This window comes from Mixophyes fleayi, chromosome 2 (assembly GCF_038048845.1).
Source record: "Mixophyes fleayi isolate aMixFle1 chromosome 2, aMixFle1.hap1, whole genome shotgun sequence".
Lineage (NCBI taxonomy): Eukaryota > Metazoa > Chordata > Amphibia > Anura > Limnodynastidae > Mixophyes > Mixophyes fleayi.
In genome coordinates, this window is record NC_134403.1 from 230,925,279 (window position 1) to 230,941,377 (window position 16,099).

Below are 16,099 nucleotides of genomic sequence, written 5' to 3' on the forward strand. Positions count from 1 at the left end.
CATTGATTTCCGTGGACTTAATGCCATAACTATCAAAATCGGTATCCAATTCCACTTATTACTGAGTTATTTGATCATATTAAGGGAGCTCGGATCTTTACCAAGTTGGATCTTCTTGGTGCCTACAACTTAATTAGAATCCGGTCCGGTGACGAATGGAAAACAGCTTTCAACACCAGAGATGGGCATTATGAATACTTAGTAATGCCCTTCGGCTTATGTAATGCCCCCGCTGTTTTCCAGGGTTTCATTAATGAGATCTTCCGGGACTTGTTATATGTTTGTGTTGTCGTCTATCTGGACAACATATTGATCTTTTCGCAGGACATGCCTTCTCATCATCAACATGTGGCAGAGGTCCTTTCCAGACTCCGGAAAAATTCATTATTCTGCAAGTTAGAAAAATGTTCATTCGAGTTGCCCCAGATTCCATTTCTGGGATATATTATCTCTGGAGTTGGTCTTCAGATGGATCCAAAAAAGGTGAATGCTGTGTTACATTGGCCTCAGCCAACTACTCTTCGTGCAATTCAGCGCTTTTTAGGTTTTGCCAATTACTATAGACGCTTCATTCAAGATTTCTCCTAGATTGCATCTCCTATTGTGGCCCTAACTCGTAAAGGGGCCAATACTAAGCAATGGTCCTCTGAGGCCCTTCAAGCCTTCCAGTTTCTTAAAGAGTCCTTCTCCTCTGCTCCTATTCTTCGACAGCCTGATGTGACGCTTCCCTTCTTCCTAGAGGTAGATGCCTCTAATGTTGGTTTAGGAGCCATTCTCTCCCAGAGATCGGAGCAACAAAAATTCCATCCTTGTGCCTTTTACTCTCGGGGTCTTCTGCCTGCGGAGAAGAATTACACCATCGGGGACAAGGAGTTGCTGGCCATTAAAGTAGCATTAGAGGAGTGGAGATACTTGTTGGAGGGAGCTCGTCATCCTGTGACAATTTTTACTGATCATAAGAATTTGTCATATTTACAGTCTGCTCAATGTTTGAATCCTCGTCAAGCAAGATGGTCTCTTTTCTTTTCTCGTTTTGAACTAATCATAACCTTCAAACCAGCGGCAAAGAATAAAAAAGCAGACGCTCTATCTCGAGCTTTTGTGACGTCCTTAGACGTTGAAGATGGTCCCAACCACTCGATATTAGACCCCAAATGTGTTTCTCTGGCTGCTTCTTCCACTAAGGTGCTACCATTTGGGAAAACCCTCGTGCCTCCTGCTCTTAGGAAGAAAATCCTTTTGTGGTTTCACTCTTCTCGTTTTTCTGGACACTCTGGTGAACGCAAGACCTTTGAAATTCTTTCTCGAAGTTACTGGTGGCCTTCTATGAGGAGAGATGTCAAAGATTTTGTGGCTGCATGTGAATTGTGTTCCCAGTTCAACACTCCCCGCAGAACTCCAGCGGGTTTGCTTCAACCACTACCCATTCCGTCCAAGCCATGGACCCATATTAGTATGGACTTTGTTACTGATCTTCCTCCTAGTAAAAACTGCAATACTATTTGGGTAGTGGTGGACAGATTTTCGAAGATGGCGCATTTCGTTCCCTTGACTGGTTTGCCTTCTTCTTCTACTCTGGCTGAGTATTTCATCAAAGAAATCTTCCGTATTCATGGATGTCCGTCCGAGATTGTTTCAGATAGAGGAGTACAATTCGTTTCCAGATTCTGGCGGGCCCTCTGTAAGACCTTGGGCATACGATTATCACTCTCATCCTCCTACCATCCTCAATCAAACGGACAAACCGAAAGGGTCAATCAAGATCTTGAGACTTTTATAAGGATGTTCTCTTCAGCCAACCAAGACAACTGGGTAGAATTGCTTCCATGGGCTGAATTCGCTCATAACAACATGTACCATGAGTCATCTTCTAAAACTCCATTCTTTGTGGTTTACGGTCACCATGCGTCTTTTCCGGAATTTCCTGCCCTCCCTCCCACCCAAGTTCCTGCTGTAGAGACTGTTTGCCAAACCTTCAAAATCATTTGGTCTCAGGTCAAAACCTGTTTAAAGAAGACATCTGCCAGATAGAAGTCTTTTGCAGATAAAAAGAGACGGGCTATTCCACCACTGAAAATCGGAGATCGTGTTTGGTTATCAGCCAAAAATATTAGTTTGAAGGTCCCATCTATGAAGTTCGCTCCTCGTTTTATTGGTCCGTATAGGATCATTCAAGTGATAAATCCAGTTTGTTTCAAACTTCTACTTCCTAAGAACCTTCGTATTTCCAATGCCTTCCATGTGTCTTTGCTCAAACCTCTTATCAGCAACCGTTTCTCGGTCCCTCCTTCAGCACCTCGGCCAGTTCAAATTCATCAAGAGGAGGACTTTGAGATTACTCACATATTGGATGCAAAAATTTTGCGAGGAGTTCTTCGTTTCCTCGTTCATTGGAAGGGCTTTGGTCCTGAGGAGCGTTCATGGATCAAAGCAGAAGATCTCAACGCTCCAGCTCTTCTTAAGAAGTTCTATTCCAAGTTTCCGGACAAACCCGGTTCCAGGTGTTCTGTGCCCACCTTTAAAAGGGGGGGTACTGTCACTCACCGGACTGTGAGTGCTACTTCTCGTGTATTTAGGAACCGTGGCCGTCCGCCATCCTGAGGGTCTGCGCATGTGCAGCCCTTTCAAGCCTTCAGTATCTGTTGCTTTTCATTAATTGGCTGATCAGGCAACACTCCCTATTTAAAGCACCTGTGGTCAATACCTCGTTGCCTGATCTTGGAGTCTCATTCCCATGAGCCTCTGAAGGTGTTCCTGTGTTTCCTCGTGTATTCAGCTCCTGCTGATTCCTGTTTATTCTATTGTGGTTTCCAGACCACTTCAACTCTCCTGTGTTCATCGTGTCTGCAGCCAGCTGATTCCTATCCGCTGCCTCCGTTGCTTCTACAGAGTTCCTGCTCACTTCAACTCTCCTGTGTTCATGGTGTCTGCAGCCAGCTGATTCCTATCCGCTGCCTCCGTTGCTTCTACAGAGTTCCTGCTCACTTCAACTCTCCTGTGTTCATCGTGTCTGCACCAGCTGATTCCTATCCGCTGCTTCCGTTGCTTCTACAGAGTTCCTGCTCACCTCAACTCTCCGGTGTTCATCGTGTCTGCAGCCAGCTGATTCCTATCCGCTGCCTCCGTTGCTTCTACAGAGTTCCAGCTCACCTCAACTCTCCTGTGTTCATCGGGTCAGCGCTCCGCTGCTTCCATCTCTGCTACTGGAGTTCAGACCTCCACAACTCTCCCGTGTTCTTCATGTTCCAGTTCCATTTACTACTGCTTCCAGAGTATTGCCTCGTTCATGCTGGTTTACCTGCCGTGCGCTGCACCAACTTGATTACCGCTTCCACTTTTCAGTGGTCTCTCCTCCTGCCGGCCTTCAGCCGTTCAGGTATCACTGCACGTCTCTCTGACAGCCTGCTCTCCTGAACCGCGGTATGCATACTTCTCATTGACTTTGCTTGTGTATTGCATATCCATCTGGACTGAGTTCTGTTCTCCTCCGGAAGTCTCCTATCCACTGAGGCTATTGCTACCATTGACTTTGTTTCCTATTGCCTGGATTGTTATTGTGACTTTATATACTTTAGCAGTGCTGCTCTGTTATCATTGTATTGTGATATCATCGTGGGATCAAGTTCTGTGTGCCCGTGTATACTCTGCATAGCATTCATCTCCTCGTGCCCTCCTCACATATATATTGCAGTGGTACAACTTGCTATATGCAGACCACTGATTCCTGTTCCCTGTGACACCAGTTTCAAGTATCCTCTCACATAGCAGTGGTACAACTTGCTATACGCAGACCACTGACTTCCCTGTTATCTACCTTCACCTGGATTCCATTCCTTCACCTAGACAGCGGTACAACTTGCTATACGCAGACCGCTGACTCTCACTACCTCCTCGCTACTTCTGGACATTCCTCCTCACTATAGCAGTGGTACAACTTGCAATACGCAGACCACTGACTTCCCTTACGTTTCCTTGTCCAGCTAGTTCCTCGTGTACAGTCATCTACTCATTACCAGTGCTGCTAGTCATAGACTTTCCTCGAGCATTCTCTCACCATCTGCTGTTTCTCCTGTTCCGTTGTCACCCTGCTACCAGAGTACCTATTACCACATATATTACTCTGGTAAGCCCATCATCTGGTGATTTCCTGGGCAAAGACTCCTAGTGCCCGTGACAATATCTGAGTGAGCTTGAAAGCAGCCAGATCATAAGTTTGTTATACCACGCAGATTTATCCCCTGCAGGCATTAAAAACAGGCCGCTGGGCACAGTTTCCAAAGCTGGATATGCCAGTGGCCAGGTTGGCCCGCCATACTACTCTCTCTGCGGCACTCCCTGATGCCACTGACCGCAGGGTGGAGGGTTTTCTTAAATCCATCTTCCTGGATGGATTTAAGGCGCAGGCGCCTCACTAAGACCTTTGCTGTCTTGTCTTCAGCGTGGGTCGTCCGGGCAATGGAGACCTGGGCTGACCAGCTGCTAGCAGGGTTAGAAGACTCAGATCTTCTTCCCCTGGTTCTACATTTAAAGGAGGCCACGTGTTACCTGTAAGAGACAGCTCAAAACGCAGCTCAGTTTCCTCATCTTTCTCAGCATCGGCAATAATGGCCCGTGGGACTCTCTGGCTCAGGTCCTGGGATGCCAATGCAAAGTCAAAGAAATCTCTGGAGGCTCTTACCTACTCGGACTCATTTTGGCCCAGAATTAGATAATATTATCTCTCAGGCCACGGAAGGTAAATGTACCTTCCTTTCAGTGAGTACCCCTAAACCTAGGGTTCTGAGGTTTGGGTCTTTTCACCAATCTTTTCGGAGGCCCATTAGTAAGAAGCCCGACCATTAGGGGCAGGTCTTCTGTGGCCAGAGGTCATTCCCAGAAAGGTAGAGCCCTATTCTCTACAAAACATCCAGACCACAGGCTTCCGGACAAACCGGCGGCTGGACCCTTCCCCTCTCCATGACCGCAGGGCTAGGGGGACGCCTGCTGTGGGTCACAGTTCTTGGAGCGGCGTCCTCCCAGAACTTGAAGAGAGGGGTGATCAGAAGGTCAGCTTAGCTGTTGTTCAAGGGTCGACCCCCCCGTGTTCTTTTTACATAGCGATGACACTAATTTAAAGCCAGGCTGTCCCTTTGCTCCCTTCCTTTTACTCCCTTTGCCCCTCAGATCTCTCCTCAAGAGATGGCATGAAAGTTTACGCTCTTCAGATACAAATGCCCTGGGGGAGTGCCCTAGTCTTGCCCTTCCTGTAGGGCCCCTTGAGCAGGCAGAGGGACTTTCCGTCCTTCACAGAGCCCCAGAAGTTGCTGTCCTTTCTAGGGCAGCTTCTGGTGAGCCTGAGGGTTCCCAATTGGCCCCAACACATCGGGTCCACAGACATTCTAAGCAGGGTAGCAATTCCAAGAAGGTTTCTGCTCCGTTGAGATGACCCTTTGTGGTAGGGCCTGGTTCTTTACCAGCACCTACCTCTGTGGGTTTTGATGGCATGGTCTTTGAGGCCAAACTTTGGCGGTTTAGAGGTCTTTACTCCAGAGTAGTAGACACCATGCTGCGAGCCCGGAAACTGACCTCAGCCCACATGTATTACAGAGTGCGGCATACCTACATTAAGTATTGCAAACAACCCGACTAATTTTAATCTTTCCCGTATCCTAGACTTTCTCCACGATGGCTTGGGCGCAGGTCTGCGACTTGGGTCCCTAAAGGTCCAGGTGTCAGCCTAATCTATCTTTTTTCACCAGAAACTATCTGATATTTCGGAAGTAACAACCTTCCTTCAAGGGGTCCTTTACGTTACACGAACGGCTCCCTGGGACCGAAACTTGGTTCTAACCATGCTTCAGAGGTTCTCCTTCGAACCAATGGGTTCAACGGAGCGGGGCTGGCCGTCTTCTAAGCAGACCATTGCTAGATTGGATTACGTCCACACTCAAGCAGGCCTATGTCAGATCCGATTGGCCTGTGCTTAGTTGTATTGCCGCCCATTCCACACACTCAGTGGGGGCTTTTTGGGCTGCGCATAACGGGTTCTCAGCAGATCAGCTCTGCCGGGCGACCAATCATATTCTAGCTATCATTTATTTAGTACATTCTACAAAATGATAGCTAGAATCTGATTGGTTGCTATAGGCAGCATCTCCACTTTTCAAACCCTCCGGAAAACTCTCAGCTTGATACATTTACCCCATGGTCTCCACTGGTGCGCAATATTTATTCAAATGAGGAACCTACAATAGCTACTTGTACAGCATTTTTTTTTAACTGCCCCATCCACCTAGGAAGCGCACATCTAATAGCAAATCCACCAAGTCACCTATTAATCTGTGTCTATTGCTATATGAACACAAATCTATCATTAACCTAACCACATTTTTTTATAATCCAGGACGAACTGTTGAATTATTTTTTCAAGTTATAAGGAACACATAAACAAATACATAGTATTTGTTTGTGTGTTCCTTGTAAATAGAACTTTGAGATCATATAAACAGTGTATATGTATGTATGCATGTATGTGTGTATATATATATATATATATATATATATATATATATATATATATATATATATATATATATATATATATATATATATAATCTCCTTACACACAGTGCATGTAATACGGCACAGTTCAGCAGGTAAGATCACACCGCTAAACCAGCTCACCCGTTTAGAACCAGAAATTGCAGTTTCTTTTCAGCTTTGGGTTAACACTTTGTGTTAGGCATAAGTGTTTGCAGTAATTATATATGATATTATATACTATTCACAGGCACACCATAGCAGATATCTTAAATGTGGGACAATCATATACACTGTGTCCACACACAATTTGTGCTACACATTTATACAGTACAAATAGATAATCTTATAAGCTTTGATACATAACACATCACAGGACAATGATACTTATATTACAAATGATCACACACAGTTTGGGAACTTTGTTTATATTCCTTCTTGTTGCTTACTTACACTGTTTCTATACTTTCCCTTCACTATTTAGCCACATCCACTACAGTCCTTAACCACTTAAATAACCTCAACCTTTCTCATAATAACTATTAAAAAATCACTGTCAAAAGAGCACATGCTATAGTAGTCTTGGTTAACCTGTGACACTCCAGGTGTTGTGAAACTACAAGTCCCAGCATATCCTTCCAGCAATAAGCTACTATATATTGACAAAGCATGCTGGGACTTGTAGTTTCACAACACCGCAAGTGTCACAGGTTAGCCAATGTGATATAGAAAACAGATAATCCCAATGCAGATATATATGTATAAAATAATATATTCATACAATATACCAATATAAATGATACAATACTATATCACAGATGCCAGCTTCCAGTTTATCATTGCTCTTACTCCTGTGCCTGTTATTCTTCTCAATATGTGTAATATCTGTCATTCTTATATGCTTCTCCCATGCATATATGTATCTCCCATATGCTTCCATGTGTTTACAATGTGCCACTGTATGTGTATACATTCCCTGGTGGTAGGGGTGGGGGAAAGGGAAATAGTTGTGTTGAGGTGTGATTATTGAGAGAGACATGTTCAAGGGTGTGAGTGGGTAGAACCTTTGCGACATGAAACATTCCCTTTACATTGATATATAAATTGGGTCCTACACATGACACACGTATATTATTTACACATATGAATATTTACTCTTTGTACAAAAGAATGACAGCCTAGGACAGCGGTCTCCATGTTGTATGTTCTTTTCTTTAGTGAGCCAACAAACGTTCGACCAGGACAGTGTGGAGTTTGTGTAGGTTTCTACCACACTATAAAAACTTATTGGTAGGTTAATTGGCTTCTGACTAAATAATAAATAGTAGTCATTTCAAGGACAGGTTTCATCTATTAGTAATCTCTATTATTGGCACTCTGATAATGGACCTACTTTCCAAGCACAGCAAGGGGCTGAATGCATACACAGTTGAAAGTGCAATGTGCTGCATACCTCACAACACATTCACCTGGGTGGTTTGACATATGAATTTATTTTGGCACAATGGGAACTGCTGAAGTTTCAAAGTAGATTTTGTTTAGATTACATTTAGCTGAATGAATACAACGTCCTAACTTGTTTCCTCCTTTATTTATCCTAATTTCTTTCTGGATAACCACAGTGGGGCTATTTTTGTTTGAAATGTGACTTTTTTTATTCATTACATAGGACCCTGTTCCCCCAGAACTTCTGCAACTTCTGCAAGAGTCCAAGGACAGTCTGCTTCAAAAGCTGTTTCCAGCAGAGAACAATAAAAATGTTGATATGGGCATACCAAACAGAACATCAGTTGGGACGTTAGTTTCCAAATTTAAGGTTAGTTGCACCACTACTTTTACTGTTAATCTGGTTAGAGAGGCTAGCAAGTGGTTGGTTAGTTGCATCTGTATCCAATTATAAGCAGCCTCTTCTTGCTAATTTTTCTGACCTGACAAGTGCAGTGATGTGTTGCCTGGGGTATAAAACCCCTTTTAATTTTTGCATGCAAGTTTTGAACATTGCATTTTGAAATTGTCTTGGCTCCTGGTGCACTCACAAAGATTATGGCTGCTACATTGATGCTGTAGTGCTGAAATTGTGAATGGGCCTTCTCTTCCATAAAGGTTAGTATGTGCTCTTTTCTGGATATACCTATTAAGTGTCGAGGATCATGGTATTTTAGATCATACAAGTGGTGGAATCTTTAGTTTCTATGTTCTAAAATTGTACCCTTGCACATCTGCCCGATTTTAAGAGTGAAATTTTGCATGCAATTTGCCTATTCATCCATCTTATTCCTGTGACAATATCACATGGTAGTATCCCTATGGTGGTGAATGGAGTCCTCATATTTTATAAGAAAAATCCTTTTATGTTGTTTAGGGTTTTTTTTTTCTCCTTCTGGCTCATGTGCTCATACTAAGACTTCAATCTTGGACTTCAAGATTTCTGAAAATGGTGGGCCAAAATGAAAATCTGATTTTGGTGTCTTACCATCATCACACACGCTCACCTATCTGGCAAAGGGCACAGACCACTTGGATCAATTGAACGACAGACTTTTTTTACTTTTAGACTGTCAAATTGTCTAAATTTAGGCAAGTCTGCACTACATGCTTCCACATCTAACAGTCAGATGGAATGTTCTGAAAGGGAGTCATTTCACTTTTTTACTAAAAATATCTTGGACAATATCAAAAATTAGAGCTGTATTATCTTAATTTTCTAACTAAAAAAAAGACAATGCAATAAACAGTCCAAACAAGGCACAAACAAATTTGTTGTAGGAGATTTGTTTCATGTAGAGATGCGTTTGGTCACATAATAGTCCTGTATCCGTTTTGCAGGAGACTCGCATTACTAATGTGTTGTAGAGAGAAACTGCTATTAAACTCTTAAATTGGGGCTCCCTGCTTGTCTGCTCACATTATGACACAAGCCATGTCCTTCACAATTCTATAAAAGCAGATCATCCTATGAAATTTGTTTATATAATAAACAAGGAGAATATCCAGAAACAAATGTTAGTTTGTTGCCAGTTGATATATACTGTGGTTCAAAGCTGGAAATATGCAGTACATATAGGGTATGGTATCTCTTATCTGGAAAGCCATAGGATCTATCTGAAAAAAACATAAGAATTATACTTAATGTTAATTTGTTTTCCTTTAAGTACTCCATGACAGTCCTTACAGTGGGTTAGTTCCCTAATCAGTGTAGTAGAGACCAGAAAAATAAATGCACCTGAAAGATATATCAGGTGACTCCAACTTCCCAAGCTGGCCTATGAAAACATAAAGATAGAACTTTGGTGGGAATAGTGGGCTTCTATGGAGTATTTCAAGGAATATAAATTAATGATAAGTATAATTCTCTTATTTAATTTGCTTACTCCATGGCAGCCCTTACAGTGGGACGTACCAAAGTAGTGTAAATCACACAAGGTGGGCTTAAGATCAACCACACTGATTTTTGATTTTATTTTATTGAACAACTTCTTCAGCGGATGTGATATCTAGAAGATAATGTCTGGTGAGTGTGTAAAGATGACCATCCAGCTACTTTGCAGATGTCGTCTGTTGAGACCTCAGGTTTGCATGCCCAGGAGGTTACCACTGCCCTTGTAGAATGCGCAATTAAAATTTTAGGCATGTCACTCCAGTTCCCTGTGTAGGACTGAAATAACATCTCTAATTCATTAGAAAGAGTAGGTTTGAATTTTGTGGGAAGAGCAAAAAGCAGGTCTGTTTTACTGAAACCATTTGTTCTGTAAAGGTAAACCAATATTGATCTAACAAGATCTATAGGTAATCATTCTTCCTTTTTATTAGTTGGTTGTGGACAGAGATATGGTAATATATTTCCTAGTTGACATGGAAAGTGAAAACCACTTTAGGTAAATAACCAGGATTAGTTCTTAATACTACTTTGCATAGATATTTAGAAAAGGTTCTTTACACCACAAAGCATATGAATCTCCCACTTGACGAGCAGATGTAATTGCCTCTAGGAACAAAGTAGTGAGCCATTTCAGGCGAATATCTTGCACAGTTTCAAAGGGATCTGAAATTAAATCATCCAATACAATATTAAGATCCTAAGGTGCTAAAAAAAAAGGTTTTAACCTAGGCCATGATTTTTTGTTACTGCTAGAGAAAAAAATGGAAAAATAAGGTCTTTTAGACGCCAGTTTGGCTCCATGAAAAGATGCCTGAACTTTCAGGGTAAAAGCCAAACCTCTTTCAAAATCATCTTTAGAAAAGTGCTAAATAATTGGTCACTAGCAGATTGTTAGGATTCAGATGGTTGTTCTTTGCATCATGCATTCTATTCAGTATGTGGTGCTGTGTAGATGTCTCCTTCTGGATAACTGTTCTCGGCATCCTTTCTTTCAATCAACTCTGAGCTACAGCACAGGTGTGTCTTCCCTGAATAGCTGATTGGTGAGCTGCACTATTTAAAGACCACTTCTGCCTTACCTGTGATTAACTTTGACATAGTTTTATGACCTTGGTTACCTGTGCTCCTTGAGACATGAATTTTGTTCAAGTTTGTTCCTGTCTTTGCTCCAGTTCCTGGTTTGGTATTTTCTCTTTCATCCAATCTGGGGGATACTGCTACCATGGGTTTGTATGAGGGCGCATGGAGTTGCCACTTAAATAGTTAAACTGTTTAATGTAACTTTTGGCAGAAACTCCTCCCCTCTGCAACCCCTGTAGCTCCTCAGTGTTATTTAAGTGCCCAAGGAGTTGGGCTGTTTTCAGTACTGCTCTGCAGTACTTGCTGTTAGTTAGAATAGATTTTCTTTTATTTATTTTTATTATTGTTTATTTTTACTTAGGACGGGGTAAGTGCTGTAAACAGAATTTACACCCATAGGACTAAACGGAGCACCGCTCCATTCATTTCAGTTAAGATAGAAGATTTCTTCAGTTAGAGGCAGTGATAGCCGCGTGTTGACTATGCTGTCAATGATTTCTCCTGACAGGTCCGCGCTGCCTCAGGCATAGTGCATTGTGCCCTGATCTGTACGCGGCCATTACAGGGAGATACCAAGTACCCCGCTGAGGCGGAAGGGGGAACTTGGATCTCACTGGTCAGAAAAATGAGAGAGCAAACAGTGCGGGGAGTGAGAGCAAAGAGGTTCCCCCCACAACGCCTAAATGACAGACACAAAGTTTACTGCTCACCTCACAGAAAACGGGGACATCAGCTATTTAATTACAGCGGCTGGCTCCTTCCCTCTTCATCCTCATACAGGCCTTGGGTCCTCAGCAGCTAAGTACCCCACTAGGGAATAGCTAGTTAATGAGGTTCCTTGTTGTAATAGAGCGAGAACTGTCTATATTTAACTACAGTCTAGAGTTTTATTATAGAAGGCTCTAAAGTTAATGGAAACAGTATTTACATTTATTCAGTTAAATTATTCTGAGACATTTATTTTACTATCCAGAGATTAATTTCCATACTGTTTTGAGGCATTGGCCATCGTCAAAACAAAAGTGATTATACTATCTATTATCTCTGTGGTGTGATTGTTTATGGCCTGTTTGTTTTCCTTTTAAATAATAACACATCAATTTTACTTGACAGATACAAGTACTATTACACATATACAGTGGTTAAAAACTGAGGAGGAGCATGTCATTTTCATATAGGACTGATCCTCCCTTCCATTGGAGCCAGTTCCGGAGAATTGACAGTTTGAGACAGTTGAAGAAACTCCTGAGCAGTTTCACTTCAGACACTGCTTAACAAAAATAACAAGCAAGCAAACAAACAAAAAAACTCTGCCCTAGAAATGGGGATGAGTACCTTAAATCAGTTTTGTCTTACACAAAGTACAAATAGATATCTGTAGAATATTTACATACTTTTACTAATTCCTTCACCTAGATAGTCTTACTGCTGAAATTCTTTCTATTGTGAGGATTTTTCTGTTATGTATATTAACACAAATTGTGTTGGGGAGTACAACTCTGGGTTTATTCCTGTGGAGTTAGGAGATATGTAGGTGTTTACATAAACACATAACTATATATAGCTATGTATACACACATATATGTGTGCGTGCGTGTGTGTTTGTGTATATGTGTGTATATATATATATATATATATATATATATATAATATATATATATATATATAGTGTGAAAAATATATAAGGGACTTAAATAAATGTAGTGTAACTGCAACTGTTGATATAGAGTTGCAGGTTACCTATTTCTGTTGCATCATGAATATTGCAAAACATGTCTGACAAAGGTAAAACAAATGAGGTGGAATATTTTACCTCTGCAAAATGTAAAAGCAAACTACCCAGTGGATGGTAGATTTCGGGGTCAGTTTGTGTGGACTGTGATGCAGATGGCTAGGGCAGGTGCGCACGAGGGCACCCTTCAGATGGGGGATCCAGCGTACGCGACTGCGTTGGGACAGTCGGTGGTGGCGCTCATCCTGCAAAGATACCCACAGTGGATGCGACTATCACTCTGATTCAAAATGTATCAGTGCAGCCTTCTAAGACTGCTGCCCTTAGAAAAACCTTCCCCTGCAGCCTTTGAAGATTTTGTGTCCTATGAGCTGCTCTTGATTCTCAGGGTCAAATCCAGGCGAAAGTTTCTTGGTCTACTTCATTGGTACAGAACCAATGGGCGGCTTCCACTCAGGATCGGTGGATTACAGAAATCATGCAACGTGGCTACATGATGGACTTCCATAGTCAGCCACTTCACCGTTTCTTTTCCCCAAAAAAAAGATTAAAAGATTGTAAAAAGATTGGCTATGAGATAGTTGATGACTTCACTTCTTAATGCGTGAGTTATCTGCCAGGTCCCGGAGGGACAAAGGGGCAGACGTTTCTATTCATACCTCTTCCTGGTTCACAAGCCAGATGGCTCCTTGTGTCCCATCGCAAATTGCAGTGGGGAACTCCCACTTTCAATTCTGTTAGGCCTTTCCAAGGCTTCTTAATTGCAGTGTAGAGGCCATAAGTCTTTACAAATATCACGGTGGTCATGGCACCACGGTTGTGTACCCTGGGAGTCTGCATGATCCCATACTTGGATGATTTGCTAGTAAAGGCGAACTAATATAAGACCCTCTGGCTCCATCTTTCACTGTTCAAACAAGTGCTGGAACCAAAATTTACAAAAATCGCAATTGGATTCCTGTCAGAGAATGCTTTTCATTGGCTTTATATTGGACACCAGACCGTAGAAGTCGTTTCTGCCAATCAACAAGGTGCATTTTCTCCAGGTCTTCATCCTACTATGTATGAAACGAATAGGTAAGATGGTCTCCACATTTGAAACGTTTCCGTGCGGTTACACTCTAGCATAGTTTAGTGTCACCTCTTGTTCAACTGTTTGGGATTCCACCTTCGTCTGGCCTCTCAGTTGCTCCAGTTGTCTCCCAGGATGCGCCTTTTTCTTGATTGGTGGCGGGATACTTGACGGTGGGCAGGTCCTTTGTCCTGTGGTCCTGGATATTAGTCACAGGAGTGTTGGAGCCGGATGAAGGAGACTCCCCAGATATTGTTCTGGGTGGAAATGTATGTCCCGGCAAATTCTGCGATATCTTTATCCTGGGTGTAAAAAATTGGGAGGCCGACCACCTAAGCAGACACACCATGTTGTTAGGGGAGTGGTCTCTACTCACTGAGGTGTTTTGATGGTTGGTCCACAAGTTGGAACCTTCGGATGTGGCCCTCATGGCGTCTCACTGTAACCACTAGGTGCCCAGGTTCTGCTAGAGGACCAGAGACCCCTCGGCGTGCACAGTGGATGTCATGAACATGACATGACATCAGACACTGCGGAATTCCAGTGATCCTGATTGCATCCGATTGGCCATGTTGAGCCTGTTATGCGGATGTACTGCACATGACAGTCGGTAAAGGGTGGGGACTTCTACATTGAGATAATCTACTGCTTCAGGGGCCATTTCAGTACCCTGACCACCAAGGTTGTTGATGCCATGTTGAAGGCAAATAAACCGGCCACTTCTCTAAATTATCATAGTGTTGCGGACCTATGTCAGTTGGTTCGAACGCAGGACTTGTGATAAGGCAGCTTTTCAACTGTCCAGGTTCTTTGCTTTTTCGCAGGATGGTTTGGAGGTTGGCTCTTGCCTTAGTTCCCTGAAGGTGCAGGTATCAGTCCTTCCGACATATTTTGAAAAAATGCTAGTAGTTATATTGGAGGTGCAGACTTTCTTCAAACAGATTCTACACATCCAGCCTCCTTATGTGACACTTTGGTACTTAGGGATCTTAAATCATTCCCCTTTGAACCTTTGGAGTTGACTGAACTCAAGTTCCTAATTTGGAAGGTGAATTTTCTCCTAGCCATCGCTTCTGCGATGAGAGTTTCAGAACTTTGGGCTCTCTCTTGTCGTTCAGCTTATCTGGTATTCCATACTGACAGGGCTGTATTTTGCAAGATACTTTCCTTTTTCCAGTCTTCTGGACGTGATTGCCTCTTCAGATAAGTAATCCTTATCTTCATTGGATGTGGTCCATGCTCTAAGAATATTTTTGAACAGGACATCCACTATACGGAGATCGGATTCCCTTTTCTTGTATGATGCTCACAAGAGTGGCTTGCTGGCTACAAAACGAACTGCTGCTAGGTGGATAATGTTCCCCGTCAGGCAGGCTTAGTTCTGATCCGCCTGTAGTTGATCGTGTCAGCGTGCATTTCATCAGTTCTGTGGAGTACCTCTTGGTCTGTGCGCAGTGGTGCATTGGCAGATCGGCTCTGCCTGGCGCCCACCAGGTTCTCTGTCCACACTTTACCTGGTTTTACCGTTTTCATGCTTTTGCGGCCAAAACTTGCATCAGGAGACACAAAGTTTTGCAGGCCGGATTGACAGAGCTTTCCCTCCCTCAAAAGGCTAATGTAGAATGTCCCCATGGTAGCAGTGTCCCCCAGATTTGATGAAAGAGAAGACATGATTTTTGTACTTACGTTAAATCCTATTCTCTGATTTCATCTGGGGGACACTGTTCCTTCCGTTCGCTTTTCTGTTGCTTTTGTTGGTTGCATGCTCTTCTGTTTCCCTTCATTGGGGCTTCTTAATTACACTGAGGAGCTACAGGGGTTGCAGAGGGGAGGAGCTTCTGCCAACAGTTAGATTAACAGTTTAACTATTTAAGTGCCAACTCCATGCGCCCTCATACAATCCCATGGTAGCAGTGTCCACCAGATGGAATCAGAGAAAAGGATTTAGCGCAAGTACAAAAATCCTCTTATTTTTATCGTGATTTCTGAATTGTATCATAGAAATCTCCTGGGTTCCAGCTCGGTTTATAATTTGACTGAGCTTTGCTTCAAGAGACAGTATACATTATTTTGCTTTGCCTCAAAGACTATATACCTTGTTCCAGTACAACGTCTAGAGATATTGTTTATTTCAGTGTTACACAGTGCCATTTATGCTTTTTGTATGATTATTGTAAATACAAGAATTGGGGCATCTACATATTCCAGCATTACTTTAGTACTTGTGCTTGATTTCTTCAATAAGCAACATATTTTTTCACTAGAACACAACCTTATTCTGTGATTAGCCCAACAGATGTGGGATCCTCTATCTTCT

General features: G+C 42.5%; 1 protein-coding gene across 4 annotated transcripts in view; it reads left to right on the forward strand.

Moving 5' to 3' along the window:
- The window catches only part of MYO19 (myosin XIX), a 253,606-nt gene that overhangs the window by 151,166 nt on the left and 86,341 nt on the right, over positions 1–16,099 (forward strand). For all 4 annotated transcript variants that reach the window (XM_075195595.1, XM_075195594.1, XM_075195597.1 and 1 more), the window contains one exon: positions 8,189–8,335. In XM_075195595.1, the coding sequence (XP_075051696.1) occupies positions 8,189–8,335 (147 nt within the window). The remainder of the gene's footprint in view (positions 1–8,188; positions 8,336–16,099) is intronic.